Here is a 21,903-nt window from a genome sequence, read left to right as displayed (position 1 = left end):
TTTACTAGATTCAGCCAAATTTTCTGGATTTTTACCTGTTCAATAACGTTGCGAATTTATTTGAATTTGCCCATAGAATTGCGTAAAATAGTTGAAATGATAGATTTTAACTTGTGTTCAAATTTGCCCATCCAAATTTCTGAAGTAAAACCGGCTGTGGGACTTGAGGCTGTTTTCGGTAGAGAGAAGAAGGTTAAGAGGTGACTTAATAGAGACATACAAGATGATCAGAGGATTAGAGATAATGGGAACTGCAGATGCTGGATAATCCAAGATAACAAAGTGTGAAGCTGGATGAACACAGCAGGGCAAGCAGCATCTCAGGAGCACAAAAGCTGATGTTTCAGGCCTAGACCCTTCATCAGATGATGAAGAGTCTAGGCCCGAAACGTCAGCTTTTGTGCTTCTGAGATGCTGCTTGGCTTGCTGTGTTCATCCAGCTTCACACTTTGTTGATCAGAGGATTAGATAGGGTGGACAGTGAGAGTCTTTTTCCTCGGATGGTGATGGCTAGCATGAGGGGACATAGCTTTAAATTGACAGGTGATAGATATAGGACAGATGTCAGAGGTAGGTTCTTTACTCAGAGAGCAGTAAGGGCTTGGAATGCCCTGCCTGCAACAGTAGTAGACTCGCCAACTTTAAGGGCATTTAAATAGTCATTGGATAAACCAATGGATAATAATGTAATAGTGTAGGTGAGATGGGCTTCAGATTGGTTTCACAGGTAGGTGCAACTTCGAGGGCCGAAGGGCCTGTACTGCACTGTAATGTTCTATGTTCTATGTTCTATGTTTTAGCCTCGTGATTCAATCTTATTGGTTTTAATTTGGACTCATCTCGGGATCAATTCAATTTTCTCAAAGCCACGCTGTTGACATTTGTTAATGAAATGAATTAAAATAAAATGCAAACTATTATAGGTGGTGTAAATCTGAAATTAAAGTACAAATGCAGGGAAGTTCTAGCAGATTAAGAAATTTTCTGCTTTCATTCATCCATGAGATATTATTACTGTTAGCAAGGTGAACATTTGATGTCCGTTCTTGCCCTTGATAAAGTGATGGCGATCTGCCCTCTCAAATCCACTGCTGAATATGTCTTGTACATAGATCCACGGTGCTGTTTACAAGGCAGTTTCAGATTTTTGTGCCAGTGATAATGAAGGAAAAGTGGCAATATTCCAAGTCATGATGGTGTGTGGCGAGGAGGTAAAATTGGAGATTGTGACACTCTCATGGACTTAATTCCTTCAAATGCAAAGAATGGGCCAAATGGCCTCCTGCATGATAATACTTATGTGGTTCTGTGGTTTTGGGTGTTGCTGTCAAAAGAGGATTTGAAATTGCTGGAGTGCGACCTTTACATGGTGCACACCACAGCTGTTGTTTGCTGGTGATAGATAAAATCACAATCAACGAGGGTGTTTTGACCTGATGGTGCTGAATTAATTGAGCAGCAGCATTCATTCAGGCAAGTGGACAGTATTCTATCAGAGAACTGACTTGTATCTTGACAACAGAATTTGAGAGTCAGAGGTAAGTTTCTTGACACAGAATTCCCAGCCTCTAACCTAATCTTGTCAACGCAGGACTTATTTAAAACCTCCAGATAGCTTTCTTTGCAACAGTAATCCCCGGAATGTTGATAGTCATGGATTCAGAAGTGGTAATTCTGTTGAATGCCAATGTGAGATCATTAGATTCCCTCTTTTTGGAAATGGCCCTTGCTTGGCATTTGTGCAAAGCCAGTGTTACTTACGCTTATAAGCTAAAGCCTGAATATTTTCCTCATTTTGCTGCATGTGGCCACAGATTATTTCCAGTATCTAAAATTTGTAAATGTAACTGAACCTGCTGCAGTTATCAGCAAACAGCCTCACTTTTGACAATATGATGGAGATGAACGATCTGAAGTTGGTTGAGTCAAGGACACTACTTTGAAGAACTACTGAAGCAGTGCCCTGGGACTGGGATTGGTCTCCACCAACAATAACCATCTTCCATTGAGTTCTACAGAAGAGTCATATTGGACTTGAAGCATTATCCTTATCACTGGCCCCACTGAAGCTGCCTGACATGCTGAGTTACAGTGCTTTCAGTTTTAATTTCAGATTTCCATGGTGCACAATATTTCACTTCCATGTATCTTTTCAGTGGGTTGGATGCAATTGCTAGAAATTTTAATGCCAGACTCTAATTGACTTCAATTTTCAAAGGCTCATTGATACCGTGTGAACTCAAATGTTGCCTAGATGCCAAAGGTGGCCACTTGCACATCACTGTACCTTTTGCCATTGGTTGCACTGAGAAATGTGAACTTTCTTAGTTCCCTGACTTCAGGGAAAATTTCTTGACCTTACTGCAGAATTTCTAGCCTCTCATTTCCTCTAATAGCCATTGTATTGATCCAGTTCAGTTTCTGGTCAACAGTTACTCCCAGGGCGCTGATAGTGGTGCAGTCAACAATGGTAATGCCATTGAATCTCAAGGGACATTAGTTAGATTCTCTCTTGTTGGAGATTGTATTATACAGCACCTGTATGGTGGGAATAATATTTGTTACTTGTCAGCCTAAGACTAGATCTTGTCTTGGTCTTGACACATTTGGGTGTGCACTGTAGCAGGTCAAGAAGATAGCTCACCATTACCTTCTCAAATATAACTTGGGATGGGCAATAAACATTGGCCACATTCCCATGAATGAATTTTAAAAAAGTCATGAGATATTTCACAATGAGGTAGAGGCAAAAAATCACTGTCATATCGTAATATTTGGAAGGAATCAAAAAAATTTTAGCACAATTCAGCAAAATACTCATGATACTCCTGTGCTGTCCCTCTTCAGTCCAGAAGAAAGAAAAAAAATCTGCCACTTTTGGCTTTTAAGAGGGACCCTTGCTCAATACAGCTTCATTCTAGGAACAGAGATATTAGCATTTAGCTCAGCGGTCAGCAGAAAGCCTTCTTGCTAAGTGAAAGCAAAACTAAAAGCCGTCCTAGGTCAGTATAAGCCATGACCCTGCCCACGGTTCTTTTGTTTCATTTTAAAAATAACTCCCAGGGAGAACACAAAAGATGTTTGAAGCAGGTATTCCGGCACCACTGTGGCAAACCACCACCCCGACTGCCTGCAAGAGAAACGGCACAGAACACATCTCTCTTAAAGACACGCTGCCATCATCCTGTGGTTTGGAAGAAGGCCACACAAGCTTCTAACAGCATTGTTGAACATACTGCTGAGCAATGGTTCAAGAAAATGAATAATTTGGTGTTTTAAGTCTGTCAATTTTTTGAAAGTTTTAAAAATTTAATTTCAATTTAACATTTGAAAAATATGAAGTGAACTTGCGTTTGTGTGAATGCAGTGAATGTTTACAGTTCGATAATGTCAAGTTGTCAGTAAATTTAAGCAAAATGCTAGGCACATTGGAAATCTAAAATAAAAACAGAAAGTGATGAAAATACTCAGCAGGTCTGGAAGCATTTATGTGCTGAGAAGTGGTGAATATTTCAAGCTGAATATGATTCCTCTTGAAGAGTCAGACTTGACTAGAAATGTTATCTCTGTACAGATGCTGCCAAACCCGCTGGTCATAAGATGAGTTACTGTGGAGACAAGGCTTACTGAGAGTTTATAAAGTCATGTTATTTGTTTCACCCAGCGTGAAACTGCTAAATTTTCTCTGAACCATTGAATTGAGTTTGCTCAAATTAGCAAATTAGAAAGTGATATTTATTTGCACATCTACATCCAATAATATGATTCACATTTGTCTGGGTGGTGTAAGGTTGGGTGATTGGATAGTGGAGCAGATGTGTGACATGATCTTTCTCAAGTTTCCAATTATGTGTTACTAATTATTGAATTATCTATGTAGATTAGTCTTTGTATTCTCTTTCAGTTTTTTGTTGTTGCTACATATTTCTCCGTAGTCATGCTATAATTTTCAAACTAATTTTATTAACCTAACCCATTTTAATGTTACAATAGTTTAAAAGCAGAAAAGCATCTAACAGGCACAAAGATTCAGCACCTGATCTTTGATGTTCAAAAGATTTGCATCAAGTCATTGCTGCTAAATTAAAATGTCATTTTCTTTCCTTTCCATCTACATTTTTTTGTTTGATTTTCCTGTAGAAGGGGAAGGGTTGTTCTCACTCTCAATATCCAAAGGCATTAGCCATCAGCTTCTCTTCTGCCAAAGCTTCCTAATGGTATCCCACCATGTAGTTTGGGTCCATTGATATCTATAATGGAGTTCTTCAGTTTACCAATATACGAACATATGAACATTTGGCCCTTTCAAACCTGCTCTGCCATTCAATAAGGAAATGACTGATCTGTTTTCAATGTTAACTCAACATTCCTGCATATCCCTGGTAACTTTTCATTCTCTTGGTAATCAAGAATGTTACCACCTCTGCTTATAAAATGTTGAATATTATACTGCGTTTGGGGGAAGGGAATTTCAAAGACTAACACCTCAGTGAAAAGAAAATTTCCTCAGTCCAGTTTAAAAGAGGTGACTTCTTATATTTCAGCTGTGACCCCCAGCTATAGATTCTCACTTAAGAAAGAATATCATTTTCAAATCCACCCAATCAAGTTCCCTCAGGAACATGTATGTTTCAATCAAGTTACCTCTGATTCTTCTGAACTTCAGAGGATACAGGCCTAGCCTGTCTAGCCTTGCCTTGTAAAACAATTTGCCCATTCCAGGTATTAGTTTAGTAAACCTTCTCTGAATTACTTCCAGTGCATTAATATCTTTCTGTAAGAAGGATTTCTGACATTGTCTTATCTGTAGAGTGGTGAGTCTCTTTTATTTTCAGGTAAAGTTGTGCAATGAGAAATAGGTCAGTGTGGACCTTTTGACACTTTGCCAGAAGAGTTATTTAATATGTTCTCTGACCTGCCCAGACACTGGAAGCTTGATTAAACACCTCAATTGCCCTTCTACTACTTGATGTGCACACATGCACATACGCTTGGACTTGAGAATTAATGTGCAAAATTCAAGCCAAGTTAACGGTCTCATCCCACTGTCTTTTGTATTCACCTGATAGACAGTGGGTTGCCATGTGAGGGACATGGTAAGCAAAGCTCTGTGCAACTCTGCCATTATCAGCTAAGAGATGGATCCTAGTTCAATGAAGAATACGGGAGGGCATTAGCAGGAGCAGCACCAGACATACCTCACCATGAAGATATAATTCAGTGAAATGACAAATCAAGCTAAAAGATCCCACAATCAATGGATCAGATCCAAGCTCTAGTCCTTCAATACCCAGCCATGAATTGTGGTGGACAGTTAAATAACTCTATGGGGGAGGAAGCTCCACAAATGTCCCCATCCTTAATGATGGGAAGCCCTGCACATCAGTGCCAAAGAAAATCCTAATGTATACACAATCTTCAGCTAGAAGTGCCAATAGAATGGCCAATCTTGATCACATCCAAAAATCCTCAACATTGCAGATACCAGTCTTCAACTAATTTGATTTACTCCACGATATTCAGCAATAGTTGGAGGCAGTGGATGCTGCAAAGGCTGTGGTTCCTGACAACATTCCAACAACAGCATGAAAGACCTGTATTTCAGAACTCACCGCACCTCCTCACCAAGCTCTTCCAGTATAGTTAGTACACTGGCATCTACCTAGCGGTGTGCAAAATTGCACAGGTGTGTTCTGTATATGAAAGGCAGGACAAATCCAACGCTCCGAAATACCACCCCATCGGTCACCCATTGACCACCAGTAACATGATCAAAGTACCCATCAACAGTGCTAATAAACAGCATTTGCTCAGCTATAGATTTTCTGAAGAAGGGTACCGAACCGAAACATCAACTTTCTCACTTCTCCGGTGCTGCCTGGCTTGCTGAGCTGGAGAAGCATGATCAGAGTTGGGTCTGCCATATCCACAGTGGAGAGGATGGATCAGAGCTTTAAATGATGTTCTGTGCCAAGTTTTTAAGTGCTAAAACCTGAAGGACTGCAGCAATTCAAGGAGGTTACTTACCATCACGTTCACCGGGGCAATTTGCAGTGGTTATTAAATGTTGGCCTAGCTAGCACTGCCTACATTGGGAATTTAGAACTCAAATAGGCCATTCGGCCTCTCAAGCCTAATTCTGCCATTGATCATGGCTCATCTGAGACCTTAACTGCATAATTTGGCACATCTCCTTTTCGACCATTGACATATCAAAAAAGTACCTATCTCAGATTTAAAATGGCATACTGATCTAACATTAACTACCATTTGTGGATGAGAATTCCAAATCTCTGTCTCTGTTTGTCTGTATAACAGAACTTGTAGACGAACTTACATTCAGGAGCACTGGCATATGTGAAACCTTTTCCCCTAGACTGACTGCAGTACAGACATGTTCAGTGACCCACCACATGCAGATTCTTATCTATACCAGCTTTAAGGTACTCATCCTCCAACAGACCCCCCTCTTCCTGGACACCGCCCCAAGGCTTCCTACCCTCCCTTGACCTCTTCATCTCCTCCAACACACCCCCTCCTCCTGGACACCACCCCAAGGCCTCCTATCCTCCCTCAACCCCTTCATCTCCTCCAACACACCCTGTCCTCCTGGACACCACCCCAAGGCCTCCTACCTTCCCTCAACCTCTTCATCTCCAACCACGACAATATCTACATTCAGAACATTGAGATCCTTCAAAAACATTTCTCCCTGCGACCCATGAAACACACACTCACAGCAATGCACCGGCATCTGCTAGCACTACAATCAAGCCGGCCCCAGCTCAGAGCATTCCTCTCCCAGACTTGCAAAAGACCTCTCCTGTTTTTTATTCTTCATAGGACCCACAACCTGCACTCACAATTCTACTCAGCTTTATTGGACACTAAAAACCGTTAAGTACAGTAAACTTACTGGTGCCTACCACCCAAAATGGGCTTCCTCCACCATGTAAATCCCCAACCCAACCCAACCCAACCCAGGACCTTCCCCACAATGCGCCCACCACCACTGGCCATGTGGCCACTGTCGGAGCACCCGCAGATGACATCACATCCATCGCGGCCAGGTATGCCACTTCCAGGACAGCAAACGCCATTGACACTGTTGCTGATGCCACTGCCTCCATTTCCGAGGCCAGCACCACAGACACTGAGGACGCACCACTTCACTGCTGCTGATGCTGCCTATCCCGCTCTGCCCACTGCCGATGCCGGTCTGCCCATTGCTGATGCCAGCGCAACTCCACCCACTGCCAAAGCTGATGCAACGGGGCGGCACGGTGACTCAGTGGTTAGCATGCAGCCTCACAGTGCCAGGGACCCGCGTTCAATCTCAGCCTCGGGTAACTGTCTGTGTGGAGTTTGCATATTCTCCCCGTGTCTGCGTGGGTTTCCTCCGGGTGCTCCGGTTTCCTCCCACAGTCCAAAGATGTGCAGGCTAGGTGGATTGGCCATACTAAATTGTCCACAGTGTTTTCAGGGGTGTGTGGGTTATAGGGGGATGGGTGTGGGTGGGATGCTCCAAGAGGCGATGTGGACTTGTTGGGCCGAAGGGCCTGTTTCCACACTGTAGGGAATCTAATCTAATCTAAACTCCGCCCACCGCCTCCACAGCCAGCAGCTCCAGAGGAGACAGGAGCCCTGCTGTGTCTTCACCATCCCCCCAGACCTCCCCCTTACTGAGGCCGAATGGTCAGTCCTCAGTAAAGGGCTGACCTTTGTCTCCCTCCATCCACACATCAACGAATACTGCTCACTCTTGGACGTTGAACAATTTTTCCGCGGCCCCCTCCTCTGCACTTACTTCTTTAATCGTACACCTAACCCTCCCTCTACTGATCCCTTCTCTCAGCTCCAACACACCCCCTCCTCCTTGGCACCACCCCAAGGCCTCCAACCCTCCCTCGACCTCTTCATCTCCAACTGCCATCTCTCTTCAGCCATTAAGGTATATACTTTTCAACCATCTGAGTTGGTGGCTGCAGTGTCAGATCAAGTAATGATAAACTCATTGCTGGTATATCATTTCTATCTCTGCCTTACTCTTGACTGTGCTGTGACAATAATCCTTGTATACTGGATGTAAAATCAGAAAGGGGCAGTGGGAAAAGCAAGAGGTCTATGGCCTCATCGTATGCAGCATCAATTTCAAGCTGGAAGAATGAGGATGCCCAACAATGAGAAGACCAGAAGGTAAAAGCATACCGTCAGACTGAAGTGTTCAGTGACATTTGATGCTCTTGCACTCTGCTGCAGCTGGACCAATGATGCAGAGTGCTCTTTCCTCTGTTGGGCTCAGTGGATGAAGGTGCACTTGGTCTCAATAGTATTTTCTTCCTCACTTCTATTGCACACAATTCTGTCCTGTAAGACAGGAAAGAATGTCCGATATTGCATTGCACTATGCTTGGATGATTTGCCTACCACAGGTAAATTATTGAATCTTATGGAAAAGCAGTGGGAGGAAGGGGTGATCCTTTGTTTGGTGGAAGGAAGGAGAATGATGCTAAGCAATTGCAAGTTAGGCATAGCATCTAAATGCTACCTCCATGGCCTGTGATCTGACTGACTGCCACCAACAATCTGACTGACTTTCCCTGTCCTGACATCCCACGTGCAATGACTGATCCTGCACATCCAATCATCTGATGGATCGTCTAGCGCGCCCTGAATGAATCTCTCCCTGGTGAAATGACTGTCCTTCTGCAGTCTAGTTGCTTGCATCTGTGAATTAGAGAATTTAGAAATAAATCAGACCCTGTGGTTAAATTTGTCATGACCACTGGGTGGTTTGCATATTTAGATTGCTCAGCTGCAAACCACCACCCCTTCTGCTCCTCCATCTGTTATTCATTAGAGGGGCCACTGTGCCAGTGCAGTCTATTCACTGAACTTCAGGCAAGGAATTTGAGCTATCAAACTTTTGACTGCTGATAAAACTGATATCCTTTTAGGGAATTTCCTAGGCTTGTCAACATCGCTACCTGCAAGCAAAAATTCAAAACCGTATAACATTCTCAACATACTCCACGCAAGCTCCAAATGTATATTTGCTCCATGCCAAGTAATTGAGTTCATACTCGACCATTTTGCCTCCAGGCCTGAGGTAGGCAAATAGCCAAATAGTCTTAGAAAGTCCAACTCATTCACTACAATGGCACCCCAAAGCAGGCAAGCCAACATAGCTGCTGCTGTGTATGAAAATGGCCATTGCATCTTGATGTAGAGCATTTTAGCACAACAAAGTTGATCACCGATAGAATATACTTCACGCTGTAGGTAACAATTGATCCCCACCTGGGATAGTCAAATACAAAGCAATCCTGAGCTTGAAGTCGACCTCAATCAAAATAATCCTTTCCATTTTCCTTTCACTTTACACTTTGCAAATCCAAACAACACCTCAAAATAAAAGCTACAGCAGTCCAATAAAGGAAAATAAATTATCAAATGCTATTCATATATCATTAGAGATGACAGTCAATTCAGCCATAAGGAGAATGCACCACTCCCTCTGTAAATCAACCAATTCCACCCCATCTCAACCACCCTCAAATTCTTTCACAGAATCAGAAGTGCCCCAACCGAGAAGGAAGCTGTTTGGTCCATTGTGCCTATATTGGTTTGTTAAATGAACCTATTGTTAATCTCCTGCTTTCCCCCCATCCCTTTGCACATTATTTCTATCCAAATAATAATACAGTGCCCACTTGAATGCTTCAGTCGAACCTGCCTTCAACATATTTCCAGGAAATGCATTCTGTGCCTCAACTACTCGAAGTGGAAAATTTTCCCCACTTCACCTTAGCTTTATTTGCATATCACTTTAAATCTATGCCTTCTTGTTCTTGTTGGTTTCTGAAAGCTGCTTCTCCCCATATATTCTATCCAGTCCACTTGAGTCTGAAAACGTAAGATCTCCTCTTCGCCTTCTCTCCAAAGAGAACAGTCCCAGCTTCTTTGATCTGTCCTCATTGCCGAAGTTCCTCATTCCTGGAACCATTTTTGTCAATTACTTAAGCACTCTCTCCAATGCATTTACATCCTTCCAATTATATGGCATCCAGAACTATAAACAGTACTCCAGCAGAGGTCTAACACGTGTCTAAGTTCAACATCATCTTCTTGTTTTTGTCCTCTTATGTTTCTATTAAGTAAGCCAAGGATACGGTATGCTTTACTTACTGTTCCCTCTAACTGTCCTACCACCTTCAATGACTTGTGAACATATGTGCACGGGTGCATGACCTTGACCCAACTAAACTCCTTGGGCCAGAGATAATAAGAACTGCAGATGCTGGAGACTCCAAGATAACGAGGTATAGAGCTGGATGAACACAGCAGACCAAGCAGTATCAGAGGAGCAGGAAGGCTGATGTTTCAGGCCTAGACCCGTCTGATGAAGAGTCGAGGCCCGAAACGTCAGCCTTCCTGCTCCAATGAATCTGCTAGGCCTACTGTGTTCATCCAGCTCTGTACCTTGTTATCTCATAAAGTCCTTGGGCCATTTAACTCAGTTGGTTTAACCTTGAACTGTGTATACTTCCCGCTTCAGGTACAATCACAAAAATAAGTTTATAGTAACAAAGTACTTCATGAAGCGTTCCAATATCATATTGTTCAGTAGCCCGTTAAAGAATCTTGGGGCTGCGAAAGGAATTACAAAATTTCAAATAGGTTTAACAATCTTGAACAGTAGGCAAAGACTACTGGTTTCACCAAAATATTTATCGAGATTGATTTTCTCATCTACATGATTTGTATAGTTTAATAATGTTTTAGACAATAAGCTGAAATGACAAAGCACTGTCATGTATTTTCCACTGGCACAGGTAGCAGTTGTTTAATGGGACCCCGAGGAATTGCCAGCTCAGTGCATTCTGCGGGAATTGCCCTGAAATTTAAGTTTTTGCTCACCAACCCCTTTGCAGCTGGAACCCTCTGGAAGATTTGTTTTAAATTGGAGACTTTGAAGAGTTCTAGTGGAATTAAGTAAAATATTTACTCAGGAAAAGCCAGACTGTTAAAAGCATAGTTACTTAGGAGCTAGCCCATTAAAGTGGGCCCATAATTACCTTACACACCTCAAACTACTACTCACCCAGACCGCTTATAAACCCCAGAACTTATACGACATCGTGAGACCGCCCTGCCAGACTGGACCGGACATGACCAAATACACCAAGTTCTGACGAAGGGTCACCAGACCTGAAATGTTAACTTGGTTTTCTTCTTCTCAGATGCTACCAGACCTGGTGAGCTTTTCCAGCAACTTTGTTTTTGTTTATGACCAAAGACACCCCCATCTTAGATCTCATTTCCTCCCCCACCTCCCTGCAACTTGAGATTTCCGCTCCTTGGAAAATCCAGTCCCTTATTCCTTGGGTTCATTTTTTGAAAGCTGATTGACTTTAGGTGCCACAAATACAAGGACCTGGTCCTTCCCAATTCAGGGACGAAGGCCAATCACAACTATTTTGAAGGGTCTGATGAAGGGTCTAGGCCCGAAACGTCAGCTTTTGTGCTCCTGAGATGCTGCTGGGCCTGCAGTGTTCATCCAGCCTCACATTTTATTATTTTGAATTACTGTTGCACTTGGATGATACCGAAAAAGCAATTCGGCACGCGAATTAATATGATTTTAGCCAATTTTCTTGGTGTACAAACGTTTGGCAGTGTAAATAAACAAATGATTTACTTTCTTGAAAGTAATACTGTACAGTCTAAAACATCACAATAAAGAAACTATCTTTACCAAGTTTGTACTACAAAAAGTGTTCCCATTCACATGTTCAGCTAAATCAGCACTTTTGCTTTTCAGGTGCTATGTTGACTCCTTAATACTAAACATTCTGTGTTTTGTTTCCCACAGGCCTTTGCAGGAAACACAAACTCAGATGGAGTAGTGAGACATGATTTACAGCATCCAATCATAGCACGCTATGTACGTTTGGTACCACTGGACTGGAATGGTGAAGGTCATATCGGGTTGAGAATTGAAGTCTTTGGTTGTCCCTACTGTAAGTATGATTATAAGTATGAAATAGAACATTCTTGTGCATGGTCAATACAATGTAATTTGAAACTCTAGATAGTATGTGTCTGAGTGACACTAACCACTTAAAAGTTACTAAATGTTTCCATGCATTTTAAAGGATTATATTTGGACACAGGATTTATCTGCATTGATTATTATTTTGTCAGTTCACTGAGCAGAGACATTTTATTTGAAAGCAGCCCTTATGGAATTTCCAGTTTTTAATTTAGAACTTCATAGTGACTTCCTCAAATTTCAGCACCAATTCTTACTTTTGGCTTTGGTTAAAATTACAAAACATTTCACTGATAAACACAATTTATTTTGATCAATAAGTGCAAACTTATACATCTAGGAAAATTAGTATTTCAAGAAGTTAAATATGATGTATTTTGTTCAGGGGGTGGGTAGTATTTTAATGTAGGTCTTTAGGATTGTAGAGATTCACCTGATTAACTAACAGATGGAAATTGATTTGTACCATCCTCGACGTTTCTTTCGGTGCAGGGAGGTGAGTCAGAACAGACCCACAAAGAAAATCAATTTGACAGCTGAAATTAAAATAAACAACCTAACCAAACATTTTTGTACATTTCCTGACATGGCACAAAAGAATTTATTCACATTTAGATGGAAATGTATTGGCCAACACTTATGGGCACACAATGTGCCAAACATGCTTTTTCTAGAAAACAAGTGTAGCACAATGTTAACAAAGCAAACTAAAATTTCCCCTTTCCTACTCTCTGTATAGTATATCTATCCAATCCATTTGTTAGGATCCAACCAATAAAGTGAAAGTATTGAACTTTTGTGTTATGTATGGTTTAAGATAAAGCTAATTGCTAAAGTGTAACCACTATGTCAATCACTCATCACTCCTGCAAGGATTCAAGAAAAAGTACAGTTAAAGAGAGCAAAGTATTTTTGTAATTGTTATCAAGGGACTAATGATTAATAGTTTCGTGACTAACCTATTGTGAACACAATTTTGTTCGAGGCCCATTTGAGATTGTTTATGCAGTTACAACTTACTGGGGTAGCGTGCTGGAAATCAAACCCCACTTGTGATAAATAATCATTTTTGTTCAGTAGAGAAAGCTGTTCCATGCTTTCCATTAATCTAGGCAAGACACTGAATTCTAAATAACTTGAGATGTCATTTAAATCAAAAAAAATGTACAAGTCTATTTGCGTGTACTAATAGAAAGTTAGCAATATCGGCACATTCGTACAAGCCATAATTCAGCAATTAACTGCACTGCACTCACCTTTGGGATATTTATCTTACCAATTCCCAACTTAAGAAATTCAAACATTCAGTTGCTGAATGAACAAATTACATGAAAAGATCTTACTCAAAATTTTAGAATCATAAAAAAGACTCTTTTTCCATCATATCTATGCAAGCCAGAAAATGAGCCACCCAGCCTAATTTCACTTCCTGGGGTTTTGTCTGTAGGGCTGAAGCTTACGAGACTAGAGGTACATTTTACTGTAGCCAAATGTTATAAGCAGTATTGACTTAAGTTCTATATTTATAGCCAACCGAAATGTACAAACAAACAACAAACATTTCACCTGTTCATTCAGCACAATCAAGAACAACTTCACAGATATACGTGATATTGACCTTTAATTGGACATTTTGTTCTCCCAGAATCAGTTCAAGGTGATTTTTAACTCCCAAGAGTTTATTTCTGTTCTTTTCCTTTCACAACCTGAAAACTTTTAATCTCACACCTGCCTTTCACAGTGAGGGCTTTCCCCGGGAGATCTCTTGCACAAGCCAGGAGAATCTTTCAGCCTTATTTTAAGCACTCATGAGCTTTTCATTCCCAGCGTAAGCTTGCACCTCTATTCCTGTACAGTTAATCACAGTGTCATCTCATCCATAGCCGCTGCCTCATCCTCTATCTCTCCCATGGATCCCTGTGGATGAACTTTGTCTGTGAGTTTTCAGAGAGAAGTTCGACACTTTCCTCTGTTAAAGTTTGCTGCCATGGCAACAAGAATCACATGGCCCTTTCCTCAGCTAGAAATGCTATTTAACTATCCTTGAGACCTGAATTCTTCTCTTTGTAGGAAATAAATGGACAGTCACCCAGTTTGCAGTCAGGTAGAAATCAGAGCAAGTCACATGATCCTCTTCATTTTACCTTGAAGAAATAGGAGGAATCTTTGTATATTTTAGCTAGTTGTGCTTTCTGTCAAGTGTCATAGAGGGTTTCTCTCCATGAGGTCCAGCGATTTTTTTTTAATGAAAACTCCCTATTTAACTACCTAACATACCTGCATGGAACTCCTCTTGTCCATTGTTTGTCACTTTTCCAATCACTGCAACCAGAAGGAATTACCACTAGAGGGATGTCCTAGGATTTCATGGCATCCCTGGCAATGGTGCCATTTTTGATGACCAGCCAACATCCAATCAAGCATTAGCCGTCCATAAATCCCCTTCACTATCAGCATAGTGGCAGAAGAATCATGAACTGAAGCCTGTCATGTCATGGAGGTGGCATTGCTGGCATTTCCTCGTAAACATAACTGTTCGGGGTCCTACACCTATTGCAGTGTCAGCACCAGGTCACACAGCTTACCTGTATTAAGCCATATTCCTTCTTATAGTCCTCTAAATCACGGTTCCTCTTTCCCTTCTGCACGCTGCTGGTCAGTATCTTATCACTGTTCTATATTGAAGTGTTATGTTCAAAAAAGTCTTCAATTACTTCAAAACATTCACTTTTACATACCAAAAGTGACCTGTGATTACATCTCAGAGCTAAAACAAACTTTTTACATGGCAAGCACCAATAATTTTACCGTCACTGAATGATCACAGCACCCAGCTCACATCTTCTGGAACCAGGAGTTAAGTAAATTCTGTTTGGCTTGTGCAGAGCACCACACAGCATGTGAAACTAATGTGACAAGCAGCAGAATCTTATCTTAGGTTGTCCTTTCAACTGCTGGAATTTGTTGAAAAATGAGCTCTGTTTTATCGATGATATGACCTCAGTCAAGGAGTAGTGCAACACAGTTGCAGAAAGTAGTCTTTGTCCCTCAGTAACAATCCTGATAAGGTTCTGGCTTGTCAAAGGCAGCAGGTACACAAGAATTTTCAAGAGAATGGGCATTATGGTACTTCCCAGGGTACCGTGCACTAACTTCCCAGAAATGGAACTGACGAGACCAAGCCTCTGGCATATTAAATGGAGTGATATCCATTCCTATTGATGAAATCAGCTGCAACATGATATGAACCTCTCAGCATGATGTCTGTGCAGTCTATCAGACCTGCACCTGCAGGAGGCTAGCTATGCATGTTGCTGCATCCTATTGCTCAGGATGTAGCACTGCCCTCAATTAAGTAGTGTGATTCAGCAGAAATAGCATTGGTTATACCCTTAATACATTTGTACAGTGTAATTGAGAGAGCTCACATAGGCTCCCAGGAACTTCTTGGCAGGACCCAGTTATATAAAAGTTTGACGCAACTGTTACCTTGATGACCACCCATCCCTTCAGGTTGTGGGCCCTGTTCAAGTTACTGGCATGGTTCTATGACAGTATCCTGGGACATCCTCAGCCTGTGCTGACACTGCACCTTTCTCACCTGAAGGAAATGGTATTAAGACCAATAGACTGTGGCTCTCCTGTATCCCCTGTTTAACCTGAGGGCAACAACCTCTTTATGTGCAAGCTGCCAGGCAACCATTGAAAGAAGATGTTAGTCCTGAGATGCATCTGTTCCTTTCCATTTTCTCTGCATTTTGAGTGTATTGTAGACAACTGCTGCAGTTGGATCATTTGTCGTGTTTGCAACAAAACAATGATGTCTGCATTAAACTTTAACTTTACTCACAAATGAAGGCTGTGTATATGTTCCACAAAGTAGGACTTGGATCAGTCCAACAAGGAGACCTATGGAATGACTCTGCGTGACTCCAATATCACTCAACAAGATTATTTAGATTCTTGAACAGTTCCTACAGATTGGAGGGTAGCTAATGTAACTCTGCTATTTAAAAAGGGAGGCAGAAGAAAACAGGGAATTATAGACCATTGAGTCTGATGTCAGTAGTGGGGAAGATGCCAGAGACCATTATCAAGGATTTTCTAAGAAGCACACTTAGAAATCAGTGGTAGAATCAGACATAGTCGGCATGGATTTATGAAAGGAAAATCATGCTTGACAAGTCTACTACAATTCTTCAAGGATATAATTCGTAAAGTGGTTCAGGGGAGCCAGTGGATGTGGTTTATTTGAACTTTCAAAAGGCTTTCGATGAAGTCCCATGTATGAGATTAATGAGTAAAATTAAAGCGCATGGGATTGGAGGTAATGTATTGAGATGGATAGAAAATCGGTTATCTGACAAGAAACAAAGTAAGATTTTTTTTCCCTGAATAGCAGGCAATGCTTAGTGTATTAGCATAGGGTTCAGCAGCTGGACCTCAGCTATTCACAATACATGTTAATGATTTAGTTGGGGGAACTAAACGTAATGACTCAAAATTTGCAGGCAACACAAAGTTGGTTGGAATGGTGAGCTGTGAGTAGGATGCAGAGATGTTGCAGTGTAATTTGGGCACATTAATTAAGTAGGCAAATGCATGGCAGGTACAGTTTAATGTGGGTAAATGTGAGGTTATCCAATTTGATAGCAAAGATAGGAAGCCATATCATTTTTAGTGGCTGTAAATAGAGAAAGGGGAATATTAAATGAGACGTGGTATCCTCATCCACCTGTCGCTAATGATAAGAGTACAGTTACAGCAGGCAATAAAGAGGCACACAGTACTTTGGCATTCAATGCAAGAAGACTTGGAGACAGGAACAAGGATGTCTTGCTGTAATTATACGGAGCATTTGTGAGGCAATACCTCAAATGCAGAGTGCAGTTTTGGTCCCGTTATCTGAGGCGGGATATTTGTGCTGTAGAGGGAGTACAGCGTAGATTTACTAAATTGATGACTAGGATGGCAAGGCTGACATATGAGGAGCAATTGGGTCATTTAGAATTGGATTCACTGGAATTTAGAAGGATGAGGGGAAAACTCAGAGAAGCCGATAAAATTCAAACAGGACTAGACAGGTTAGATATTGGAAGGATGTTCCCAATATTGAAGGAGTCTAGAACCAGGGACATAGTTTAAAGATAAAGGGGATGAGGAGGAATTTCTTAAACTAGAGAGTGGTGAGCCTTCGTGGAGTTTGTTACTATAGAAAGTAGTTGAGACCAAAACTTCTTGTGTTTTCAAGAAGGAGGTTGAAATAGCACTTGAGGTGAAAAGAGTCGAGGGATATAATGGAGGGCAGGATTAGGACATTGAGCTCAATGATCAGCTATGACCATATTGAATGAGGGAGCAGGCTAGAGGCCATAATCACTGAACCCTTCTCTCCCATCCCCCATGAATGACATCAATGCCTTGATATATACAGCTTAGGTTGATAGATAATCAATACCCTGGCCCTGATGCAGGTCATGCAGCAGTTTTGTGCTTGGTGACCCAGAGGTGCCTCTCTTAAGGTTCTCTGTGATTATCTCTGCCTTATATAGGTCTTTTATCTGCAAGGATCAATGACATGGTCAAGATTGTTTTTAGGCAGCATTTGCACCACACACAGTTGTACATTGCAGACATTTCACACACATGATGACATACAGTAGATATGAAAAGTAGGGCCTTGGGCAGTATGGTAGAACAGAGAGACCTTAGGGTTCAAGTACATAATTCTTTGAAATTTGCACCATAAATAGATAAGGTGGTTAAGAAGGCATTTAGCATGTTTGCCTTCATTGCTCAGAACTTTCATTCCAGGAGCTGGGACATTGCGTTGAGGATGTACAGGACATTGGTAAGGCCTCTTCTGGAGCACTGTGTCCAGTTCTGTTTGCCCTGTAATGAGAAGGATTCAGAAGGTTCAGAAGAGATTTACCAGGATGTTGCCAGGATTGGAGGCATTGAACTCTAAAGATAGGCTGGGACCTTTTCCACTGTACCATCGGAGGTTGAGAGGCAACCTGATAGAGGTTTATAAATTAATGAGAGGTACAGATGAGGTGAATGGCAGGTGTCTTTTCCATAGGGTGAGGAATGTCAAGGCTAGGGGATATATCTTTAAGCTGAGAAGGAAAAATTTTAAAAAGACATGAGAGGCAACTGTTTTACTCAGTGTGGTTTGTGTGTGGAATAAACGTCCAAAGGAAGTGGTGGATGCAGGTAAAGTTACAACATTTAAAAACATTTAGATAAGTACATGAATAAGAAGTATTTGGAGGAATATGGGCCAAGTTCAGGCAGGTGGGTCTAGTTTAGTTTCGGATTATATTCAGCACGGACTGGTTGGACCAAATTGTCTGTTTCCATGCAATATGACTCGATGTTTACCAATAGCTTCAACTTGTACTTTGCAATTTCTTGAATGACCTAATTGCCTTTTGAAGAACTTCCTTTCACTCCAAAGTTAATCCTGCATCGTGGTCCAGACAGATAAACGCTGACTTCACCCACTCTTGGAATGCTGGCAGCTATTTTCCATTCAAAGGGCATACTTAGGAATCCAGAAATGATGGAAGACCACCCAGGATGCACTTGGCACTAAGAGTCCCAGGTTTAGTCTGGTCATCTGTCCACCGCCCAGCCCTCTATAGCCTCCTTGTACCTCTATTTCCCTTACTACCTCATAATCTCTTAAATTTTCATCACACTGGAATCTGCAACATGTTCTGAGATATCACCTAAAATTGTGACTGCAATTATCCTACTCCAGCTGAACCCAGACCTACCAGTTTAGTCCTGCCCACCATTGTGTTGCACCTACTCACACCAGAAAGACCACAGTGGCAGTATCTACCTATAATCTCCCTTCCACAACATACCATGTCCCCTTACACACTTACGGTTTTCCCCCCTTAGTGCTTGGAAACAGGTAGACCTCATTGGCTATGAGGTCCTTGATTGGGGTTGTTAACCTAAGCTACTCAGCAGACATTGGGTGGCCCAACATTAACAGGGGATTTAGAATCTCCCGAATTCTAGGGACAAATTCTGTGCTGATTGGTCAAGGTATACTATGCACAAGTAAATAAATGTTACTTGGTGATGGGATTCTGGCCTCTGTTTCAGTGGTGACGGGAGAAAACAGTATGTACCTGAAGTACATCCACTCACAATAGCCATCATGGAGTTGGGCTAAGCATTTTTAATAGCATGCCTTTATTTGAGAAGCTTCATTTGTTTGATCGTGCCGTCAAAGACTAAGTCCAGTATATGGAAAGATTGCAATATTTTTTCTGAACAAATAACATTTGGTCAGATGAAAGGCAATGGGTAATCCTTCTGACGGCTTGCGGACCCACAGCATTTTCAGTTATAAGGGGCTTAACTTTCCCAGAGGCACCAGACACTAAAAACTTCCAAAAGTTGACAGAGTTGGTTAAGGAAGACTATGACCACAAAGTTCCTCTAACTCTGAGTTGCTATTGGTTTTATTTGGCTGTTGGAGAACGGGGGAAACCTGTATCAGGATATTTGATGAGGTTGAGACAACTGGACGAGGCATGTGATTCTGGGTTAACCCTGAACAAGGTGCTGAGAGACTGTTTGGTATGTGAGATTAATGATGTAGCCATGCAGAAGCACCTACCAGCTGATGCCCGACCGGATTTCAAACAGGAACTACAGCTGGCTTTGTCATTAGAAAATGAAGCAAATGGAGGGTGGGAGGGGCAAGGCAACCCCATGGAAGAGGGACTCCTCACCTGTCTAACTGAGGTTGGTGAGCACCACATGAGTAGAGGCATTCTCAAAACCTCATGCAGAGGATATCCTGAGGAGAGGGATCCTGGGCCAGCCCACAGCACAACGCCACAACAAAGCCAAGCCTTGGTCAAGTGGCTAAAACGCTTTTATCGATCTGGGCTGAAGCCATTGTAGTAGCTGCTGGTGCACAGGCTCGAGACAGCAAAGGGTTCCTACAAGGGCTGACTTAAGTAAGAAAACTTGTAGGCCAGTACGCAGAAGAGTGCACACCCTGGAAAGACCCCCTACATGTGGGTTGGAACAAACACATGGATCACCTGAAAGCTGTTACCTCGCAAATAGGACATGAGCAAAACATGCCTGGCCCCTCAGAACAGCCAGGAAGTCTGTCAGAAACCGTAGATTCTTGCTCTTCGTCTAGTATTGAGGAAACTTTGGAGTCCAAGATAGATACAGCCTTGATACCATTACTGCCGGAAGAAGGGGAGGAAACTCTCCTGAAACTCTCTGGATGCAAGAGACAGACTGCAGTCGGGGACACACCACCTGAGGAACCGGACCTGAGCAAAAACATCACAGGGGAAGCCACAAGAGAAAGGCTAGGCTTACATCCCCGGACACCGGTGTGGGGTGCGGGAGAGAGAGTGTGGTGGGAAGGATGTAGTGATTGAAACTAGGTCGACCTCGATGACTAAAAGGTCCTTGATTGGAGTTGTTAACTCGGACCCATCAGGAGGCAGTGGCTCACCAATATGAACAGGGCACTTAGAATCTCCTCAGTTCTGAGGACTGACTCCGAGCTGACTGGCCGCAGCCAGTGTACTGTGCACGAGTAAGTAAATGGTGACTTGGTGATAGCATACCAGCCTCTGTGCAGTTACTTCAGCCCCCTCTTAAATGTTGAATCTCCCTCCTTCACCGTCCTTGTCCCCACACCATCTCAGGTTGTTACTTTGCTTCCTCCAATCTGCAGTCTCGGTTTTCCATATTTCCTTACTGCAGCGGGGCTAGCTGAATTGTACCCCATCTCTTGATGTTCATTGCAGAGACCCCCAGGCTTCACCGTGGCCCACTCCTCTGACCAGCTTTGACAGATAGCCCCAACTGATGAATGACCATACACCTCAGTTCAGATTCCCCTTAACTGCTTGCACTGGATTTGCAGAACCGACTGAGACCCACTGCTGGGCTGTACTGAAACAAAGCCCCCATCCTGATCTCCCCAAGTGGACGATCAACCTTCCTAAGCCACTAGACCTGGCAGTAAATGCATCCCTAGACTGACTATACCAGGAACCTGTGAGTGACTACAGACCCCCTTGGCTTGCCAACTTTCAGACATGGTCATTTGGTTGATGCAAATGCAGTGTGATTGCCACATGGGCTGCTGGCTCATGTTGAAGGTGTTAGATTAATGTAGCAATGTGTCTCATACGGCAACATGTTCAATCTATTTGCTTGCACTGAGAACCATAACAAGCTGCCTGGCTTTGTGCCTGAGCTCAAAAGCAAAGTAAACTTGAATTACTGTGAGGCCTGAAGGTCTGCGTAATGGGCAATGCACCAAAAAGGCAGGGATGCTGTGAACATCCAGGTAGGTGCAAAGAGAGTGAGTGCTAACAGAGAAAGCAAGTGACCCTGAGGATGTAACCTATTCCAGTCTGTGAGCTGGGTGCTTGTCCCTGTGCATACAAAGTGTCCTTGCGGCATCATTCCAATGAGAGATGCTGGTATGCTCCAAAGTGAAGCATTAAAGTGCAGGAGCAGAATATATGTGGATCCGGGAAGTGCCATGATGATGGTGCGAGGCTGGCATGTATCACATGTCAGTATGTGTGGAATTGGGGTGTGTTTGGCTGCTGCCCTGAGATGTTGCTTCTGAGATAGAAGCTGGAGTTACCAGGTACCCGCTCAAATTTTCATTTTGAGAATTCTCAACGTCTAGTCTGTGTACAACAAGTGGGAGAATCAGAAACTGCATATTTCTGAGGTGATATTAGGTTGTAATGTGGATAATAATGAGCAATAATCCCCATTAACAGACCTCTCAATGCTGACCAGTGAGAATTTTGTCTCAACATTTCAGAGTA

The 21,903-nt window shown here is 42.4% G+C and overlaps 1 protein-coding gene across 4 annotated transcripts in view; it reads left to right on the top strand.

Annotated features, from left to right (window-relative positions):
• LOC125465171 (contactin-associated protein-like 2) overlaps positions 1-21,903 on the top strand; it is a 1,711,179-nt gene that overhangs the window by 660,692 nt on the left and 1,028,584 nt on the right. For all 4 annotated transcript variants that reach the window (XM_048558395.2, XM_048558386.2, XM_059638055.1 and 1 more), the window contains exon 4: positions 11,876-12,023. In XM_048558395.2, the coding sequence (XP_048414352.1) occupies positions 11,876-12,023 (148 nt within the window). The remainder of the gene's footprint in view (positions 1-11,875; positions 12,024-21,903) is intronic.

This window comes from Stegostoma tigrinum, chromosome 2 (genome assembly GCF_030684315.1).
Source record: "Stegostoma tigrinum isolate sSteTig4 chromosome 2, sSteTig4.hap1, whole genome shotgun sequence".
Lineage (NCBI taxonomy): Eukaryota > Metazoa > Chordata > Chondrichthyes > Orectolobiformes > Stegostomatidae > Stegostoma > Stegostoma tigrinum.
The sequence above is the reverse complement of the archived record's forward strand: the minus strand, read 5'-3'. Positions and strand labels throughout refer to the sequence as shown.